The sequence below is a fragment of the Hyaena hyaena genome, unplaced genomic scaffold (assembly GCF_003009895.1).
Source record: "Hyaena hyaena isolate Hyena2069 unplaced genomic scaffold, ASM300989v1 scaffold_218, whole genome shotgun sequence".
NCBI classification, from domain to species: Eukaryota; Metazoa; Chordata; class Mammalia; order Carnivora; family Hyaenidae; genus Hyaena; species Hyaena hyaena.
The window spans coordinates 1,834,441-1,856,029 of NW_024080851.1; the positions used below are offsets into that span (position 1 = coordinate 1,834,441).

At 57.7% G+C, this 21,589-nt stretch overlaps 1 protein-coding gene across 3 annotated transcripts in view; it reads right to left on the bottom strand.

Moving 5' to 3' along the window:
- Positions 1–328: 328 nt before the first annotated feature.
- Positions 329–21,589, bottom strand: part of CCM2 (CCM2 scaffold protein) — a 42,174-nt gene continuing 20,913 nt past the window's right edge. For 2 of the 3 annotated variants that reach the window (XM_039242956.1, XM_039242957.1), the window contains exons 2-10: positions 18,961–19,134; positions 9,028–9,111; positions 8,468–8,651; positions 4,820–4,956; positions 3,596–3,731; positions 2,540–2,597; positions 2,279–2,417; positions 1,511–1,649; positions 329–756 (exon numbers count right to left, since the gene is read on the bottom strand). In XM_039242956.1, coding sequence (XP_039098887.1) covers positions 476–756; positions 1,511–1,649; positions 2,279–2,417; positions 2,540–2,597; positions 3,596–3,731; positions 4,820–4,956; positions 8,468–8,651; positions 9,028–9,111; positions 18,961–19,134 — 1,332 coding nt within the window. In that variant the 3' untranslated portion in view covers positions 329–475. Of the gene's footprint in view, positions 757–1,510; positions 1,650–2,278; positions 2,418–2,539; positions 2,598–3,595; positions 3,732–4,819; positions 4,957–8,467; positions 8,652–9,027; positions 9,112–14,895; positions 15,043–18,960; positions 19,135–21,589 lie in introns of those variants that run through there. The other variant, XM_039242958.1, reaches the window with a different exon arrangement.

The window sequence follows — 21,589 nt, forward strand, 5'->3', positions numbered from 1 at the left end:
GGCCTCCTGCATGTGCTGCCAGGGGGCTCCCGGGGCCGAGACACCTTCCAGGTGAGGAGGGGCTCTCTGTGTCAGCCACCCGTGGCGGCAGGCTCCAGACCTCAGCCCCAGAGTCACCCCCACTGGCTCCTATGTGCACGGGCCCAGAAGGGGGACCAGCAAGGAAGACCAAGAGCAGGACCCCGGGCTCTCAGGGCACGGAAAGGGGGACGGGTTTGTGGTGGGGCCCACCTGTGGTGGCAGAGAGACCGAGGAACTAGGGACTCGGGGGAGGGGGTCACACCCGGGCCCCCTGACCGCTACATCGCAAGCACACCAGGACCACAGGTGAATCATTCACATCGCGGTAAACTTCTTCAAAGTTCTCAGAGTTTCGACAGAAATGTCGTGTGCAAAACCAAAGGGCCCCCCCAGGACCCCTCCGGGGGCAGGCCCATGCACCAGCGCCCCGGGGCACGTCCTTCACAGTAGAGGGTCAGGCGGAGTCCCGGTCCATGCTGCAGCCCAGAGCCTCAATGTCGTTGCTGATGTCCGAGATCATGCGGTCCCATTCGTCCCCTTCTGAGGGCGCGGACTGGTCATCTGAGCTGCCCGTGGCCCTATTTCCGGTGCAGGTGGAGGTGGAGGCGGAGCTCAGCGCCCGCCGGTACCTGCCGAAGCTATCGGTGATGATGCCCCGGCCATCCTTCACCCCAATGGTCTCCAGGAAGTTCTCAAAGTGCTGGCTGTCCTTCTCCGGGATGAAGGGCCGCAGACCTGAGGACACAAGGTGTGCCTGATGCTCCCACCCTGCATCCAGCCCTGCCCCCAACGGGCACCATGGGGCGGGGCTAGGCATCTTGGCTCTGCAGCAGGTGGCCCCTAGTCCCTGCCTCAGTCCTGGCTGGAGGGCGCTCACTTGCCTCCCAGCGAAGAACAGAGGGGGCCTGACCGCCAGGGGTACCACCCACTCTTCTACATGAGAACCAGGCACAAAGGAATGGGCGGGGGACTGGGTAATTGACTCTGGTGGGAAGGCTGGGGGTCGGCGAGAGCTCAACCTATATGCAGCAGGTGGCATTTTTAACAAGGGCAAACCACTCCCTCCAAGACAGCGGGGGGGCGGGGTGCTGGGGGGACAGAGCCCGGGAGCCTTCGGCAGCCACCATCATTAGCTGCCTTCTTCAAGGTCAGCAATCTGAAGACACAGGCGCCCATCACCCCGCAGAGGGCGTGGGTAGGCACACAGGACCACATCCCACCTGCCCACCGCACTGACCTAAGGTGCTGAGCTCAGAGCCAGTAGTGGTGTCTTTGCTTCTCCACCCAGAGAACTCCTAATCACCCGTCAAAACCCACTCAAGTGCCACCTCCTTTAGGAAGCCATCCACCACACACACACCCACACCCCTGCCATCCCTCTAGCCGCACACAGCTCCCAGCTTCCTCTCAGTCTGCCTCCCGCAGGCAGGTCCTGCTGGTCACTGGGAAGAGCCCTCCGGGCAGACACGGCCGCACCCAAGGGACTCACCAAGCAGCAGGAACTTGCGGCTGTCCCCGTAGAGCTGGCGCAGGTTGATGCAGAACTCGTGCACTGAGGCCCCATCCCGGTACTCGTGCAGCAGTGCAGCGAACTGCTGGATCTCCTGCGAGGAGAGCTTGGTGCGCAGCTGTGGCGGGGGGGGGGGTAGGGAAGGGGTGAACAGCACCGCCGCAAACCCCCCAGCTGCTGTCTTCTCCCCCCCGCAGCCGCTGTCCTCACTCCGTCCCCATAGCTGCTGTCCTCCCCCCACACAGTAGTTATCTTCTCCCCACCACCCTGCAGCCGCTGTCCTCTCCCCACTCCCACAACCACTGTTCTTTCCCCCGTCCCCCCAGTCCTCCCCCACAGCACCCACTGTCCTCTCCCTGCCCCCACAGTCCTCCCCCCAACACCCACTGTCCTCTCCCCACCCCTGCAGTCTCCCCCCCACAGCTGCTGTCCTCTTCCCTCCCCCTCAGTCCCCCCCACAGCAGCCACTATCCTCTCCCCCCGTAGCCGCTGTCATCCTACAGGAGGGGGAATCCTGACTGAGATCCATGAGGAGCCCACCAAGCAACCCTCCTCTGACCACAAACGTGCCCCAAGGGAGTGTGTCCACATGGAGCCGGGGCCAGCTGTGCCACCAGGGCACGTGCACACACAGAGAAGCTTGTAAGATCATGAGCAGAGTCACCTGTCCCTGCTCCCCCAGCCCACACACCTCCCCACCCCCGTCCCCTTGGGGAGCAGCCATGGCAGAGGCTGGGCCGGGCGCACCGTGAGCATGTAGTCCTGCAGCAGCTCGGTGGCAGTGGCGCTCAGCTCGCTCTCACTGACTGTCTTGGCGTGGGGCGCCGTCTGCATACAGAAGGACAAGGGCGAGACGCCGCCTGCATGCGCGCACTCAGGGAAGGAGCTGAAAGGACAGGGGCCATGGGCACTTGGCTCCACTGCGGATGCCGGGTGACGGCCAGGGGGCGCCCAGCGTGGCAGTTGGGGAGGCTGACAGGGTCGAGGGGCAACAGGCAGGCTACTCACAACGTGCCAACCTCCGTCTCGTATGGCTCTTTCACGTCCACCTTGCTGGAAGAGTCGTCTGTGGGGATCGCAAAAGTCAGAAGCAGCTTCTGCCCACGGTTACATGGGCAGGAGGCATGGGGTTCAGCAGCCCAGCCCCAGGCAGAAGATGTGAGCCATACCACCTGCTGCAGATCTGGGCCTGAGCAGCATCGCTCTGGTCTCAGAGGACATACCAAGGGGGAGGCGGGGGGTGGGGGGCGCTCAGTGGCCAAGGATAAGGAAAAGGCTACTTGGGGGCGCCAGCAGCGTCCCAGGGGCTGTGTTGCCTCCTTTGGATGAGAAACTGAATCCCAGAGGTCAGAGGACCTGCCCCACATCTCACAGCTGCCGAGGGGGGCAGGAGCCACAATCTAGAGGCAGATCTGAACCCTGGCCTGGACGCGGGGAGCTCCATGCGGGGACAGCTACTCCCCGAGGACAGAGGCGGCCCCCAAGCGCCTGAGACTCTCACATCAGCAGAGCCCAGCGGACAACAGCTCCTGGGGAAACATCGGACAGATGACCTCAGGTCTGGGTGATGCTGACCATGAAGGACACAGACACCACTCTGTGTAGCTGGTGAGCTCTGAGAGGGGTGGGTGGGACAAGCAAGGGGCATTCCTGGCGGTGGGAACCAAGTGCACACTCCTGGTGTGCAGAACATGGACCTAAGTGAGCCAGCCATGTGTGAGTGAAGCCCGTCCCCGCTCTAGTGCACCCGAAAGTGTTCCCCAGATACCAGAGGGGGTGGCTTCCACATGCCCACCACCCAGGCAGCCTGGGTCCTGGAAGCCCTCACCCCAAGAGCAGCAAGGTCTGGGGGTTCCTCCCCACACATACCCTCCAGCCCCCAGTGCTCCAAGCCCCTCCTGACCCTCTGTTCGGAGCTAAGTGAGGCGACTGGCGGAGACAGCGTTGCCTGGCCCCCAGCCACGCAGGAAGCCACCAGGCTAGCCAAGGCGAGGGAACCCATCTGCCTTGACTCAGGCCGCGGGTCAACACCCACAGCACCTCTGTCCGCTGGGGCCCACATACCGCTGTGGAGAGACAGGTGGTGGGTGGGTGTGGAGGCCCCGTCGAATATGGCTCGGTCCAGGAAGTCGATGGTGGACTCTGTGTACACGATCTGGAAGACCTGCCCGAGCAGGGAGCACAGCTCCTCGGCGGCAACCTGCCGTGCAGAACAAAGCTGGACCCTCCCTGGCGGCTTGCCCAGCACTTCAGGTGCCAGACAGACACTGGGACCCAGGGCCCTGGGCCTCCCACCACCCAGCCGGGCCCCAAGGGGACCAGTTCACGTCCAGAAGTCTAGAAGGCTCTCTGGGCTCAAGGCAGTAGGTGCATCAGCCGCCAGCCCCCATCTTCCCACCACCCTGGCCCCCCAACTCCCGGCCCTCTGCTGCCCTAAGCTCAGGAGAGCACACGGCTTCACACGCATGTGGGTCCCGTCATGGGCGGCTCTGCCCCCAGACATGGGGCGGTGTCTGGAGGGGCTTGCAGTGGGGACAGGCCAGGGACACAGCCCCATGAGGAGAGCTGCCTGGCTGGAAGGTGGGCAGAGCCAAGGAGGGGCACTGATCAGAGGCTCCCGCAGGGCGGGGGTCCCCCCCACAGTCTTACAGACATAAACGAAAACAAAGGCTACCAGGAAGCTCCCGGAGGCTGCCAGCCCTGAGGCAGCTGGGGAGCCCCAAGCCCGCACTCGCCACTCTCAGGGCACAGCCTGGGGTACGGGTGACCACCACCCCCATCAGCGTTGGAGAAAAAGGGGTGAGGCCCCTGGAAGGAAAAAGGAGCATAGCCTGAAGACACCAGACTCAGCACAGCTAGCAGGAGCCTATGCAGAGCCGGGGCAGGCTGTGGGAGGGGCCTGGGCTGGCATGTGGGAGGAGCCTGGACTACAGGTGTTGGGAGGAGCCTGGATCAGGGTGTGGGCGGGGCCTGGGTTGCACTGTAGGAAGAGTCTAGGTCAGGATGTGGGTGGAGCCTGCTCGGGGTGTGTGAGGAGCCTGGGGCAGGGTCTGGGTGGAGGGGCGGGCATCTGGGAGGAGCCTGAGTGGGGTGTGGGTGGGGTCAGGCTCTGGGTAGGGGTTGTGGGTGGGGTCTGGATCAGGGATGTGGAGGGGCCTGGGTAGGGTGTGGACGGGGTCTGGGATGGGGGGCCCTGAGTTGGGTTATGGGTGGGGTCTGGGCCAGCGCTGGGAGGAGCAGGGACCTGGTGTGGGTGGGCCTGAGTCCCAGGGCCCATCCTCTACTCACCTTGCTCTCCGTCGCCAGGATTACCAGGCAGCACGCCTCCACAGGCCCTACTCCACTCTCTGACAGGGAGGCTGCGGGGAGGCCTCTGGAACTTTCTGCACACAGACTCTGGCTGGGGGAGATGCCAGGGTCCTGGGCTGAGAAGTCAGCATGGCGGCAGGTTAGGGCAGGTGTGGGAGCTCAACAGCAGGCTGTGGGCAGCCCCCACCTGGCGCAGGTAAGGGACAGGCTTGCCCCATGTGTGCCCTTCCCCCACCTCTAAACAAGGCGGGGAACACGTTAGCCACGCCTTCACCCTTGGTGGCTGCTCACTGAGGCCGACACCCTATGGGGCCTTCTGGCATCACTGCTACAGATGGTGCAAAAATCCTAGGCTGAGATGTGGAACTGCCGATATCTGGCTGCTCCGACCCACACAGAAGAAGGTATTCCCGGGGTTCCATTCACAGTGTCACTGAGCCATGGGCATGAGCACAATTCTGACAGGAAACGGGGAAACTGAGGTGTGGGGGCTGAAGGGCCAGGCCCAAGGGCAAGAGAGGAGCAGAGGCCAGGAGGGGTCCCATGGCCCCAGCCCACATTTCTAACACTCCACACAGGACCTCCCAAAGGTGCCCTGGGGCCGTGCAGGGGGGAGGCCCCTGCCCTGTGGGAGCACTGGGCTGTCAGCTCAGCGGCCCCTGGGAGCAGGAGTGGGAGGCGGAGCCTCCAGTGCCCCAATGCTGGGGTGTCTGGGGGCAACCACAGAGGACACCCAAAGCCCACACGTCGCTGGGAGACAGGAACCACGCAGGGGAAGCCACAGTCAAGACAGCTGTGCCCGCAGAGACTGGGGCCCTGAAGGGCGGGCAGCACCCCACACGGGCCGAGCCCCACAAAGGCCACAGCTAGACTCCAGGGCTGCGTGGGCCCCCATCAGCCACAGGCACTGAGCACGTGAGGTGTGACAAGTCCATCCTGCGCCATGCAGAGATTGGGAACGACACACAGGGTCTCGGGAATAACGAAGAACACGCGATGTCTTAATGATGGTCGTACTGGTGATGCGCCAGCACATCTGGGACACAAATGGCTGCATGATACACATGAACGCTAGTTTCCCTTGCTTCCTGTCACTTCTGTGGCTACGAGGACAGTCTAAGTAGCTCCGTGGCCGTTCCCAAGGAAACAGCATGTGCAGCCCCAGAGCCACACCCAGTGAGCATGTGCGGTCTCTGACAAGCCGACGTCTGGCCCCCAACAGCGTCCCCACTGGCCACTGGCTGTCCCTGTAGCTGCTGCCTGTCCCCGTCCATCCACCGAACACCCCCCACAAGACTGTGCAGGCCGCTCCAGCTCAGCAAGCCTGGATGTCTAGCTGCCGCATGGAAGCCCCCACGGCCAGGCCTGACCCCCAAGCGCGCCCTCCACACCAGCACAGCCTGGACCTGAAGAGGCACACAGGGGCACCACACTTCACGAATGTCAGCTGCCCACGCCAGTGTGCTGCGGCCACTCTGCTCACGACCTCCTACATGGCGGCCCAGCACAGGGTCCCAGTCTCAGGCCTTCGCTGCAGGGCTGGCCGCTGAACGGTGAGGAGGCCGGGGACACGTGGATGCGTTCTCTTCCTTCAACTCGAACGCTCTCAAGTGTTCATCCCATTTTGCAAAGCGGCTCCTATGGAGCTCACTCTCTCCCTCTAGAAAAATCTGTTCCCTGTTTCCTAGCAACTGGCTTGAACAATTAACGCGGATACATGTCCCGCAACTCGGGACACCAGGGAGCCCAGCTCTCCACCCAGCAGGTTCAACGTTGCCGGAGGCCCGTCTTCCCACTGCTTTCGGTTCCTCAGGCTGCCAGACCCCAGGCCTCCCGCAGGACCGTCTGCCCCCAGGCAGGGCAACGGGCGGCCACGGCGGCACTGGGCAGCAGTGGTGGGAGCACCCCCAGTGCTGCTTCCTGGGCCAGCCGGCCCCACCACTTCCCCGGCAGGCCCTCCTCCAGTCCCTCGGCCTCCACGCTCCGGCGGCCCATCTGTGAGGCAGGAGAACAGGGGCCTCCTCACGGCCTACATGGAGAGGTACATAAAGAGGAGGCCCAAGGCCTGTGCCTTCTACTGTCTGAGACATACCAAACTGCCAATTTTGTAAATTAAAATGGTTGCATATGGGAAGCATCATGACCTTCAACCTGAAATAATGCCCATTGTTAAACATTAGATGCTCAGCGACGGGAAGGATAAGCAGACCAGAGGGGACCTCCCTCAGATGTGCAGTGGGTCAGAACAGGGGTGTGAGTTGCATGTGTGTGAGGTGTGGTGTGTGTGGCATGTTTGGTGTGTGTGTAGTGTGAATGTGTGTGGTGTGGGTGTGGTACAGTGAGTAGGTGTGTATGTGTCACGTGAACATGTCTGCTGTGTGTGGGAGTATATGTAGTGTGGTGTGTGTGTGGTGCGAGTGTGTGGTATGTGTGCATGTGGTGTGAACACATGTGGTGGAACGTGTGCAGTATGTATGCAAGCATGTGTGGTATGAACTGTGTGGTATGGAGTGTGTGGTGTAAACGTGTGGTGTGCGTGTGGTGTGAACATGTGGTGTGAACGTGTATAGCTGAATGTGTGTGGTATATGTGCATGTGCTATGAACTGTGTGGTGTGACATGTGATGTGAACATGTGGTGTGAATGTGTGTGGTATGTGTGCAAGCATCTGTGGTACGAACTGTGTGGTGTGAGTGTGTGGTGTGTGTGTGGTGTGAACATGTGTGATGTGTGGCGTACGCAGGGGTGCTAAGCCACAGCCACACAAGCAGAGGGGCTGTCACTCCCAGGGCAGCTCAGGGGCATGTGTAAGAAGCCTCCCCTGGGCCCGGCCTCTTGAGAGAGTCTCTCAGATGCCCCACGAACTGCCATCCTCTGGCAGAAAAACGTTCCACCCACACTGCCCTACGTGTGCTCCGGGTGGATCCCCCTGGCCCCCCCCCAGGCCCTGCCCCCAGGCCTGCTAGAAATGAATGGCTTGAGGGCCGCACCCGGCCCTGAGCAACGAGAGGAGCTCAAGCAAAGCTGTAATTTCTCTCCTTGTGTCCCAGGGACTGGGGACCAGGCAGCGGCCATGGCACCTGATGGGGGGCCCGTCGGGAGAGCTCCAACCCCAGGGGAGTGGTGGACCAGGTGCAGGTCGGGGGGGCCTGGTTTTAGGGTCCTCCCAACTCTCCTCCAAGGACACACACAGAAGGCCTCATGGACAGTCTGGTGTCACCTTCGCACCCAGCTTTGTGAAGCCATAGCCAAAGGCAGGGCCCAAAGGTTGGCGGGGAGGGGGCCGAGCTGAGGTGCGCTTTGCGGCTGCACCGCACCCACACACCTAGAGGACACTCTGGCGTCCCAGGGGGGCCACACCAGACACCCGCGGGCCCCACAGTGAGAGGGGCCGGCTCACCTATTCCTCCTGCCCCCACCCCTCCCCGGGTCCCTGACCTCCTCTGGCCGAGGCTGACCTCAGAGGCCAGAGGGCCAGTTCCTGGGTGCAGTGGCCCGGCGTGGCTGACCCGACACTGGAGTTGCTGCCTGCAGGGCTCCAGCAGGTTCTCAGACCGGCTCCCAGGGACCAGGCCACGGCAGCTATTCCCAATGAGGATCCACCGGCCCCGCCTCCCAGGTCCATACCTGTCTTCAGGACCACCAGGTGCGAGGCGTCGTCCCGCACATAGGACACAGCGGCGATGTCGTGGATGGGGACCCTGAGGATGGTGTCTTCCCCGTCCCGCCAGGCCAGCTTGACGTTGTAGGCAGACAGGCTGATCACAGCGTCATGTTCCTGGGTCAGGTGTCCGGGGAGCTGGTGGGCTCTCTGGAAGGGACCAGAACATCAGAGGCGCAGGCCCGGCCGTGCCCGGGAGCCCCGCCTGTGCGAAGGCTGGCATTCGCCCTCCAGCAGAGCCATGCCTGGAGCCACCTTGGTTCGGCCTATGGCACGTGCTTTACACATCTGTGAAACAGGAGTTCTGGAAACAGCCCGAGACCACAAGGAAGAATTAAGGTCATGTTCAGACAGGAACAGTCTTTATGGCCAAGGGCCAAGCGCACCCATTACATGACAGGACGGGGCCATGAAGGCCCACTGTCAGAGGACCAAGGGCTGGTATCAGGGTGGGAGCGTCAGACGTCAGAGTGAAGGGCTGGAGCAGAGGCAGGGTTAGAGATTAGGGTCGGGAGGATGGGGTTACCTTTGCATTGTCTATGAAATGCAGGATCTCGGTCCTACTGGAGGGATTCAGGTATCCTGGTATGGACGTTAATTGACCTAAGTACTGAGAGAAAGCGAGGAAGGGAAGATCAGCCAAGGGTGTGCCGAGGGCACAGCCCGGCCCCTGTCTGCTGACACCAGGCCCGCCGCCTGGTAAGCTCTGAGTTCCCGGGGAAACCACTGGTGGAGAAGACGCTCCCACACGTCCTGCCATCCCACACTGTGAGCAGAGCATTCTGTTCTTTGTCACAAGGGCCCTCCCACAAGGAGAACTCGTTTCCCAGCACCTGCACCACCAGGGACAGAAACCCCTGACTCTGGCCCCCAGCCTTCTCTCCAGAAGGGGAAGCAAAGTGAGGGGCAGGTGTGCCCTTGGCAGCCAGGGGGCATAGGCTCATGGGGGACAGAGGCAGACTAACCATGAGAGTGGACCCCGCCCCCACACATCGGCCTCCAGCCAGATCAACGCACAACCTCACATGCAAGACCTGTTTAACTCTGTTCCTTTTACCTGATACATCTTGTCCAGCTTTCAACAAAAAGTTACAGGGCACGTTAAGACGCAAAAACACTGTTTGGACGGACAGGGTGAGCGTCAGAACCGGATGCAGATTATGACAGGGCTGTTCCCAGGAACTATTAGACCCAAAGCTCTAAGCAGCGTGATCAATACACTAAGGACTCTGAGAGAAAAAGCAGACATCATGCATCATGGGTGACATAAACAGAAAGATGGAAATCCTAAACATGGATCAATGGGAAACACCAATGATCAAAATCACCATGACAGAATGAAGACTGAAGAGTGGCTTTGATGGATGTATCTGTAGGCTGGACACGGTCAAGGGATGCATCAGTGAGTGTGGAGACAGGTCAACCAGAAAGCACAGAAAAAGCATGAAGACAGAACAGGATATTGAAACACGGCAAGAAAATGACAGGAGGCGCACCATATGTGTCACGGGACCACCAAGAAAAGAAGAGAAGGAAGAAGAAATAATAAGAAATACCTGAAACCATAACGACCCACACTAAACCACAGACTCGGAAAGCCCAAAGAACACCAAAGCAGAAGAAAGAGGGAAAAGAGAAAAATGGAAAACCCTACACCGAGGCATTTCACGTTTACACTGTAAAAAATAAAAAGACAAAGAGAAGAACTTGAAGGAAGCCACATGAAAAAAGCCCCATCTCTACGGAGGAACAGGGGTAAGAATGGCATCAGACTTTTCTTCAGAAACCAGGCAAGCAGGAGAGGAAAGGAACACTGAAGTGTTTGAAGAATCCCATCAACCTGCACTTCTGTATCTGGGGAGCCTCTCCTTGAAGCAAAGGGGAAATAAAAACTGTCTCCGACAAACAGAATTGGAGGGATTTAATGGTTACAACTGGAGACTTCAACACTCCTATCAGAAGCGGAAAGACTCAGATTTTTCTTCAGCGGGCAGAAAAATCAGCAAGGACGCAGGTGAACTCAACACCCTCGATCAACAGGATACAACTGTATCTACAGACGACTTCAACCAACAGCTGGAGAGCGCATTCTTCTCAGGCTCACGTGAACATTCACCAAGGGACAGCACATTCCGGGCCATAAAATACACCTTAACAAATGTAAAATACTGGAAACCGTACGCAGTATGTTCTCAAATCATAATGAAATTCTTTGCAAGACCCAACTATCAAAATTCACAGAAAAAGAAATGGATAATCTGAACAGGCATAATAGATCTGTTACAGAAATTGAATCAACAGTTTAAAACCTCCCAAAACAGAAAGCATCAGGCCCAGACAGGTTCATGTGTGAATCGTACGTACCACACACTGAAGGGAGAAATTATACAATTCTCTATAATCTCTTCTGGAAAATAAAACCAGAGGAAACATTTCCTAACCCATTCTATGTGGTGGCATTACCCTAGTATCAAAATCAAAGATCCTACAAGAAAGGAAAAACTACACATCAGTATTTCTCATAAACAGAAATGCAAAAATCTGCAATGAAATATTAGCAAATGGAATCCAACAAGGTATAAAAATAATTACAATGACTAAGTGGCATTTATCCAAGGTAGGCAAGGCTGATTAAAAATTGAGAAATAAACCAATGTAATCCATCACACATCAACAGACTAAAACAGAAAATCATACGATCATATCAATAGTTGCAGAAAAAGCATTTGGCAACATCTAATACCCATTCATGACAAAAAACACTCATCAAAGGAGGAACAGAAAGAAATCTCCTCAAATTGATACAGAGTGTGCACAAAAAACCTACAGCTACCACCATCATTAATGGTGACATGCTTGAACATCACTTAACATCAGGAATAAGACAAGATGTCACTTCTCACCACTGCTTTCCAACACTGTATCGAAGTCCTAGCTAATGCAAAGAGACAAGAAAAGGAAACAGAAGGTACATATTGGGAAAGAAATCAAACTGTGTTTATTTGCTGAGCCCTCTCCGACTGGGGAACCAAGCAGGCAGGTCACTCTGAAGATGACCGAGTGCAAGCAAGGGAAACATGGTGGCCCAAGTTGGTCCCCCTGTGCTGTGCCAGGTGATCACTGCTCATACAGAGGAGGAACACGGCAGAAGTGCACACCGGACATAGCAGCACAAGTCAAGCAGACTAAACTTCAGAAACGCTGCTTTCCACAGCTGTCCACGGGTGCTGCAGCTCTGCAGGGAGACACATGCTCGTGCTAAAAAGTTCTAGGGGCGCCTGGGCGGCTCAGTAGGTTAAGTGTCCAACTTCGGCTCAGTTCATGATCTCAGTTGGTGGGTTCAAGCCCCACGTCGGGCTCTGTGCTGACAGCTCAGAGACCAGAGCCTGCTTTGGATTGTGTCTCCCTCTCTCTCTCTGCCCTGTCCCACTGGCACTCAGTCTCTCTCTCTCTCTCTCTCTCTCTCAAAAAGTAAACATTAAAAAATTTTTTTTAGTTTTCTATTTCATCTTCTCTAAGTTGAGGGTGGAGGAGAGGGAATAAAACTAAAATGTATGCTGGTTCCCACTCTCTCTAGGGCTGGGACTCTCCCTCTGAAAGAGCACGTGTAATCACGGGCTCACACTTCACTTCTAATCAATGAAGATTCTAGAATATTTTCACAGATCTGCAGTTAGCCAATGCCTCTCCATCTGCTCCTTATTTACGCACAGAAGTCAAACACACATGCTTATCTACATTATCAGTATTAAATTTCTTCTATTCTCATGCTTCCTGATTTCAAAATCCACTATAATGCTACAATAACCAAACGATGTGGTACGGGCGTAAGGACAGACTCACGGACTGAGGGAACAGAACAGAGTCCAGAAATGAACACTCACATCTGCAGTCAGCTGATCTTCGACAAGGCGGCAAAGGCCATCAATGGAGAAAGCACAGTCATTTCAACAAATGGCACTAGAGTCCCACACAGAGAAGAATGAAGTCAGATCCTTACCTCACACCACACGCAAAAATTAATTCAAATGGATAAAACACCTAAATGCAAGACCCAAAGCAGTAAGTCTTAGAAGAAAACAGAGAAAAAGCTTCATGGTGCTGGATTTGGTAATGATTTCTCGGATATGACACCAAAAGCACGGGAAATAAAAGAAAACAGAGCAATTAGTCTCCATCAAATACTCAGAGTCTATCTATAAAGAACTCCTACAACTCAGCAACCAAAAACTAAACAGCTCAATTAAAAAACAAAGGACTTAAACAGATATTTTTCCAAAGAAAATGTACAGAAGGACAACGCACACATAAGAGCACCGTTGAGCATGGAAATGTGAACCAAAGCCACAGCCAGACACCAGTGCACACGCCCATTTGGATGGCTCCCATCCAGACAGCAAAGGCCATGCTGGCGAGGACATGTGGAAACCGGAGACCCGTGCACTGTTGGCGGGAAGGGGAAATGACACAGCCGCTGGGGAAAACCGTGTGTTGGCTCCTTGAGAAATGAAAAATCGAATCGCCGTATTCCACTTCTGGGTCTACACCCACAAGACTGGAAAGCAGGACCTCAAAGTGACACGTGCACACCTACGCTCATGACAGAGAGACATGTGCACACCCATGTTCACAGCAGCACTCCTCACAAAAGCCATAGGATAGAAGCAACGCGGGGTCTGTCCATGGATGCACAGCTGATCGATCAAACGGGGGTCCATCTGCGCAATGGAATGTGACTTAGCCTTAAAAAGGAAGGGTACCCTGGGGGACCTGGGGGCTTAGTCAGTTAGCATCCGACTTTTGTTTTTGGCTCGGTCATGATCTCACAGTTTTGTGAGTTCGAGCCCCGTGTCAGACTCTGTGCTGACAGTGCAAAGCCTGCTTGAGATTCTCTGTCCCCCTCTCTTTCTGTCCCTCCCCTGCTAGTTCTCTCTCTCTCTCAAAAACATAAAATTTAAAAGAAGAAAAAAGGAAGGAAACCCTGCCATAAGGTAGATTATGGACATACCATGAGGACATTACGCCGGGTGACATAAGCCAGTCACAAAAAGACAAACACCGTGGGATGCCACTTAGGCGAGGCGCTTGGAGAGGTCAGAACCACGGAGATGGAAGGTACAATGGGGGCTCCCAGGGGCCAGGGGCAGGGGGAGAGCTTCGGGTTTACAAGGGGACAGTGCCGGAGCCGGGCGGCAGTGGTGGCGGCTGAGGAGCAGCGTGGACGCACTCAATCCTCTGAACCATGTACTTATAGACGGCTGAGCTGGGAGAACTCGTTACGTGCGTTTTAACACAAAGGGGCCAACGCAGACACTTGAACAGATACTCCTCCCCAAGTTCACAGCAGCACTATTCACAACAGTCAGAGGAGGTGGAAACCACCCACTGCCCTGCCAGATGAAGGGCAAGTAAGATGTGTGTATACACGCCGGAGAGCATCCAGCCATGAGAAGAAACTCTGACACTCACACCCCCACAGCCACAACTGGGGGACGGGACGCTGGGGAGAATGAGCCAGACACAGGGACACACACCGTGTGAGTCCACAGGTCGAGGTCCCAGAGCAGAGTAGGGGGTGCCAGGAGCTGGGGGCCTGGGGTCTCATGGGGACAGAGCTTTAGTTCGGGGAGATGAGAATGTTCCGGACACAGATGGTGGTGGGGACGGCACATAAATGTGAGTGTCCTTCATGTCATCGAAGTGCACGAATGTGGCTAATGTGATAAATTTTGTCGTGTATATTTTACCACAATGAAAAATGACTTCAGTAGCTTTACTCAGTCACTTCATTTGCTAGAAAGGTCTTAAATCACAATCAACGCAATACTCGGTATTAACTATCACTCCCAGCTTCGGTGCTTTGCTGAAGCAAACATGCCCCGGTTCTGCATGTCCAAGACAGCACAGGGACTGCCCTGCCTCCCTGTGGCCAGGGGTACAATGCCACCTGTCCCCTCCCTTCCTCTTAGCGCCTCAAACTTCAGACTCAGGACAGCGGATCTCCAAAGAGGATTCCACGTTCTTCACGGGTGAGTTCTCATTCATTCGACATCTTCTTCATCATCAAGCATGTCTTGATAAAACAGCACAGCCAGTATAGGAAGATCGCAGGTCGCGTCCTCATCACAATCCCAGATGGGACACAGGGTGCCTGAGGCCCATCTCTCACCATGCCTTTCCCACCGCAGGCTGAGCAGCTGGCCCACGCCCAGGGCGCCATCACAGAGGGGTCAAGGTGATGCAGCATAACAGACCGAGGAGCTACCTGACCAGCCTTCCTTCACATGTGCTCAGTGGCCCTGGCACCAGCGAGGGGCCATCTCAGGCACCACAGACCCCACTGCCTTCCCGCCACGCTGATAGGGACCGCGGTAGCGTGCTGGCGAGTGCATACCCCATCTCCAAACACAGAGAGTGCTTCCAAACATCCCTGCCGATGACACACAGCGGAAGTCTGTTTTTCCACTGACCCCAGGCTGGCCTCCTGATGACGTCCACCCATCGGTGGCCTCGATCAGCGAGATCCCACAGCAGGTGAAGCCTGGCAGGAGTGCAGGGAAAACAGGGATGGGGACACAGGGCGGCGTATGTGGGGACCTAAATGTCTTCTCAACACCGGGGCCTGCAGAAGTGGCCCGTTCCCACTTGTCAGCAGACATATGACCCCCGACACACACACACACACACACACACACACACACACACACACACACGTGCACACACACCCCTTGCCTGGCAACGACACTTAGACTGCAAATGGGAGGGGCATGTTTCATGACCCTTCACCCTCCTCGGGGTCTGGCCTGGGTCAGATCTCAACAGGACACAACTGGGAACTGAGCGCCGACAGGGCGGCTGGTCTGCGGGGCTCTCCCCTCAGCACGGGCGCTGCTGGTCCAGCTGTTGACAGCTCAGCTAGAGTGAGGCCCACACTGAATGCAGGGGATGTTATGCCGCGGCTGTGAGGGATGGGGCCCCCAGTGTAAGAAGGACACCCCCGCTGCTGCTCCCCCCACTCCTTGGGAAGGCTAGGCAGATGCCCCATGCTGGAGGATGCGCTGGAACAGAGGCAGTGACACCATGAGGGGCTCCGTGAAGGTGCAGGTGATGAGACAGGGGACAACAGGACCTGGGGAGCAGAGCCAGACGGTGGCCTGAGCAGCGGGGGCTATGAAGCCCGGGCATTGCCTGCCTCACCACACGCACAGCACACAGACAAGGACAAGGACCACATGGGGATGTTACCCAGCCTCCGGGCCAGAAGGGGGCTGGAGGAGAGGTGCGACCCTGGAGAAGGCACCCTCAGCACAAGCAGACACGCCGCATGCTGGGGAACCGGGGGCACCGGGAAACCCTTCGCAGCTCTGGAAAGGCAGATCTGGGACAATGCGCAGGGGCCAGGCCCGGTTGCACACACGGCACATCCTCGCGGTCCAGACCCACATCCCTTGTGCCATGGGAGCACCAGGATCTGCTGGCGTGCAAATGGCCACGCGAAAGCCCCTGAAATTCATCCCGCAGCCATCCCTGGCCAAGGTTCCAAAGCAGGAACAAGTCACTGCCGCTGGCAAACGCAGAGATGCGTGTTGCCCTCCAGGACCTACAGGGACACTGGGCTCCACCTCGTGCCCAGCCCCTGGGAAACCGCTGGTGTGTGGTATGTGGTGGCCTGCACAAGTGAACCGGACAGACTTCTCTGTGAGAGATGAGCCTCGCGCGGCACGGGCTGGCAGCTGCTCATTGGGCAAACATCCCATTCCCGAGCATGGTCATCGTCTTACCACAGAGCCACAGGACCCCAGTACAGATATGCGGGGCTCCCCTCAGCTCATCCAACTGCCTTGCGATCACTGGTGCACAACTGATGAAAGCCCAGTGCCCCAGCTCGGCTCACATATCCAGGAACAGGCCAGGGCACAGCAGTCCCCGTCACAGCGGCAGGCTCTGCGGCCCCATAAGGCACCGTCCCGCGAGGGAGCCAAGTCAGCCCTGGCGTGTGGCCCGGGAACAGGGTTGTGTCACCTGGCCCTGCCCGTTCCGAGCAATGTCTCGTGTGCAGGTACAGCGCTCAGGCTGTGGTTCCCTCGGAAACTGAGAGCTAGCCCCGTGTCCCTTCACAAAGGGAGTTCACCCCTTCTTTCTTTCTAGGAGACACACCGTGTGGAACCACTGTCGATTCTCTAAACGTTGGAGAGAACCCTCCAGGGATGGAGGCCTGGATGGAAGGTTCCAGATGGGATGCCGAGTGAGGTCAGTTGCTGCAGCGCAATTCAAACTGCCCCATCTTCCTGCTGCATGTGGTGGGGGCTCGAGGAGCCAATCTACCTGTAGCCATTGTCTTTTCCACTCTTGACCCCGGGACCAGGACTGTAGCTGCTGTCCCTGCCTCTCACTGCCTCCTCCACCCCAGTTCTCCCTGTGGATAACACGGTCCTCTCCATCCCTGCTCTTCAGAAGTTTCCTGGTCACGTGTCTGTGTGATGGCTTGTGCTCTGCTCAGCTTCTCAAATCTCTATGTAGGTCTTCTGCCCTGAACAGCTTCTCAGCCCCTCCCTCTGGGACTCCGCCCATGCCCTCACTGGGAGGTGCGCTCCTCGGCCCCTCCCTCCAGGACTTTGACCACGCCCATGCTGGGAAGTGCAGCCATAGAGGGTGCTCCTCTTTCCACTGGGCATGGCAGGTTCTCTGGCTCCCCTGGGTTCATCCAGGGAGAAAGTTGCTGCCCCTGGGAAGGGTGCTGGCCCCCACTCAGCCTTGGCTGGCATCGGGGACAGAACCCAGGCCTCAGGCTTTCCCATCGTGTTTGTTCTTAAACATCATATGTCCCCTTACACCATTGCCTTCCTGGCCTTTGGCCCAGAGGAAGCAGCTTCTGTTGGGGTGTGTCGGCACCTGTGAAGCAAGCCTCTTCAGCTCCAAGCCCGGATACATGAGGAGAGAGAGACACTGGGGGCCTCCTGTTGACCCACAAGCCCCTGCCGCTCTGCCCTCTGTCCACCTTGCAGAGCCTTCTTATGGCTGCTGCACATAGGATGCTCAGGACTTCAGTTGTGGGTGGTAAGAGGGACAGGTGTGTGCAGCTCACCTTCCTGCAGCAGAAATCCCCAACCTTTCCTCTTCGTGGGTTAGTTTAACGCAGGCCACCTTCCCCAGCACCTCTGTGCCCTCCACAGGCAGCTCCCACTCTTCCGGGTTCTTCCCCAGCTCCCCCCACACCAAACACATAAACCAGCCTGTCCCTTCTCCTGGTGCTGCCTCGGCCGGTCCTCACACTCTCGCTGCAGCCTGGCTTCCTTCCTGGGCTGGAACCCAGCCTCCAGGTCCACATCTCCACCCTCATGCTGTGTGCCTGCCAGCGAGGCCCCTGCATCCCTCGAAGTCACACTGGCAGCTGTGACAGGTCCTGCATCATGGTCTGGAGGCTGCCTCTCCTCCACCACACCTGCTGGGCCTCTGGATCAACTTATCATCTCCTTTTGCTCCCTTTCTGTTTCTCGTTGACAAAGCTCCTCTCTCTTCATCTTCCTATTATTTCTCAGTGCCTCTCCTGATTCTCATTCACAGGATGCACACTGACATATGTTTTGTTCCAAAGGCTCTTGTCTCCAGCCCTTTATTTAAAAGTGGATCCTGTCACCTCACAATTCACAGTATCTTCTTTTATCTCTTCCAGAACATTCTGCTTTCCCATGTTCTGCACGGCTGCTGTCACATCCATGTTCACTTGTGCCTGTTGTGGGCTCCATCTTGAGGCCACCTTTCCTTAAATGCGCATGAACTTCAGTGCCCCTGACAGAAGCCTTTCACATGGGTGGCGGGGCAGTAACCTGGGTCAGCAGGCCGCGGGGACACAACCTCCGCTCCATACGCAGGCTGGCTTGACCCCCGGTCCTCACTCTGGGTCGCCGCAACCCTCCTCCGTGCCAGGCATCCCCACGTCTGAGCCTACCCAGTCCCACGTCTCTGCCAGGGATGCCACCCACATCTCTGGTCACCTGATGGCCTGGTGAGAGAGGAACCCCCTCCAGGGACACTGCCCCAAGCCCTTCTCGACCCAGGGGTCAGGCTGGACCACTGAGTATCCCTTCAGGGCAGTGACAGCAGGGTAACTAGGTGCACTGCACTCCCTCTACAAGCATGGGGGCCACGACCCTGGTAGAGCCCCCTCTCCACCTCCCTGACCTCGAGGGCACGGCCCCTCTCCCTGGTTCATGTCCACGCCAGTGAGCACGAGATTTGACAGGATTCAGGCCATGACCACAACACTCAGAACACACACGCATGCACACCCACCCTTGAGGGAAAGGAGGCAGCTGCTCCTGTGGAAAGAGCTGGAAATGGGGCTGAAGGCAGGAAGCTGAAGCGTGGGCACAGTCGCCACAGGCAGCGCAGGTGGGACCACGGGTGGAGGAGCGCGGCGTGAGCACTGGGCAGAGGCACGTCCTACGGCCGGACTTACCTTCACCTCCTTCTCAATGTAGTCGCTCAGCAGTCTGTCAGGCTCCACGCGCTCAGGCAGGGACAGCGCCACCGTGTGCAGAGGGCGCCTCTCTGTCACCTTCTCGTGGGCTTTCTTATCTCTACTCTTTTCACCCTTAAGGAATACTCGCTTAAACGGCGACACAATCCCGGGCTGCAGGCAAAAATGGCAAGAATAGGAGTTTGTTACTCACGAAGGCTTTGCACTGCTCCCACGGCTAACAAGCTGAAGCCACCAGCACAGTCCCCTCGCAGGCCTGGAACACACACCAGGGTGGGGGGCAGTCCCTCACACATCATGGACGCATGACGCATCACACATCACGGATGCATGGAGCCCCGTCCCTCACACACTCACAGACACCCTGAAGGACAAGGGGCCATGTCCAGGCGACCTCCTGGCAAAGAAGAGGCGGGAAGGGGGAGAGGACCCCCCGGAAGACAGGAGTGTAGAGCTACCCAACCCCCTGGTACCACTGGGTCACTTCACCCCAGGGCCCCAAGCATCAGTGCCTGGCCGCCTCTTCTTGATGCATGTGCTCTACATTCCCTTCCTTGGTCCCGGGCCTCACTGGCCCCAGGTGCCGACCAGCACAGGGAAACCCACATGCCAAATCGGGGTCTCCCCTGTGGCCCAGTCCTACAACCAAAGTCACCCCACAGAGCATGAATGGGGGGAGCAGGGCCAACAAGTCAGCCTGACCTGGGAGCCCCAAGAATAGGCCTGGGTCCCTTCCTTGTGACTCTGCAAGAGAGCCCCTCGCCCCCCAGGGCACAGAGGTTCACACACAGTCGTGTCACAGATGGACACCGAGGCACACTGTGTCCAGCCCGAAGGAACGCACACCAGAGAAAGCCAGTGCACAGCCTCTCTGGGAAGCAGCGTCCCATCAGCCCGAGAAGGCAGCCCGCCAGCCTACACAGCCTGGCGCCCAAATGCAGCCAGGACCACAGGCCCCTCCTGGACCACACTTACAGAAACGACTAGATGCCAGCGCCATGGAACATTCCTCACAAGCTCTTGCCTCTATGTCCTCGGTGCACAGGATGCAGCCATAGGCCGAATCCAACACAAGTCATCGTCATGAGCTCTGAAGCTGTGAAGCTCCTCACTAGTGCGTCAGCCTCCCCGGCAGAGATGAAGAGGTGCAGTGACTGCCCCCCCCCCCCCCCCCCGCCAGCAAAGGCAGGGGAGGCCTCGGTGTCTCTCAGCATACCCTGCACCCACCAGCACATTCTGCTACGTGACCTCACCCCCCCTGCCCTGGAGCACCACCTCCCTCCCTGTCCTGGATACCACCTCCCTGCCCTGGAGTATCCCTCCCACCCTAGAGCACAACCTCCTGCCCTGAGCACCCTTTCCCCTGCCCTGGAGCACCTCCTCCTACCCCTGGAGCACTCCCCTGCTCCCACTCCCCATGCCCCCTCCATGGGGCTCCTTAGTGCTCTTGTCAGGGGTGAGTGGAATAAGGAAGGAGGCCACAGGGTTACCCCGGGAGCTGGATGATGTCCACGTGGAGATTCACATACTTGTCTCTCTACTCTCTATATTTCTAACCTTCCATCTCACTAAGTATCTTACGTAAGGATGAGAACAGTTCCTGCCTGTAGCTGCTCGTGATTCGGCTGAGACAGGATGTCCAGAGTCACCATAACGTGGCCATCACAGGCACATGGACAAACGGAGAAGGGATGCCTGCCGGTCCCTGGGGGGATTTCAGCCCCACACAACTTTGGGGAGTGGCCAAGAGGGGGGTGCTCTAGGTGAAAGCCTGGGAGCATCGGAGCAGGTAGGCACTGTGGGCAGCTCATGCGAGGAACGGTAGGAAATGGTCACCCCCAATCGGCCTGACACGGACAGTAAACTTCAAGTTAAAAATAACCCAGGAACTTCAGGAGAGTGAACGCCATGTCCCACCAGCCCCACCCCAGGCAGGCCACGCTGGACTGTGGCTCCCTCTCTGGCCCATATCCCTGTCATCAGGGCCCTTCCTGATCACTGGCTTCTGAACACAGAGCGCCTCCTGGGCCCTGTGACAGGTGCACACTGCCACAGGGCTGCAAGGAAACTGAGGCAGCACACAAAAACATTGGCCTTCTCAAAACCTACAACCTTCACAGACGCAGATGTCTGCCCCCACACCATCCGCATCTGGCAGCCCCAAAGAACGCACGCTCCTGGGTCACGACCAACTGCAGCACCTGGGGACAACGGGAACTGACCTCAGAGGAGAGGTTTGCCAAGGTCAGCCTTTCGCCACGAAGCCCAGGCCGAATCACCAGGTGCACTGATCACATGCAACCTGCAGTACTATTTTCAAGTGGAGACACAGGTCAGAAAGTTGCAGTGTGTGCTGTGAGGGACCCCAGGGCCTCACCCTGCAGCCCGCTCTCCGGACAGACCCTCTGCGGGCCAATAAACAGCATCTGTCTGGCCCCAGCACATGGAGGAAACCAGCCAGCCCACTTCCTACTGCCCAGGGGCCACCACCCCTCCACTGAGCCCCATGCCGTCTGCCTCTAGCTGTACCTCCTAGAACCCCGCACAGGACTCCAGCGCCGAGGGAACAGGAAGTGCTGGCCGGTGATGGCTCGGTGCCCACGCCAGC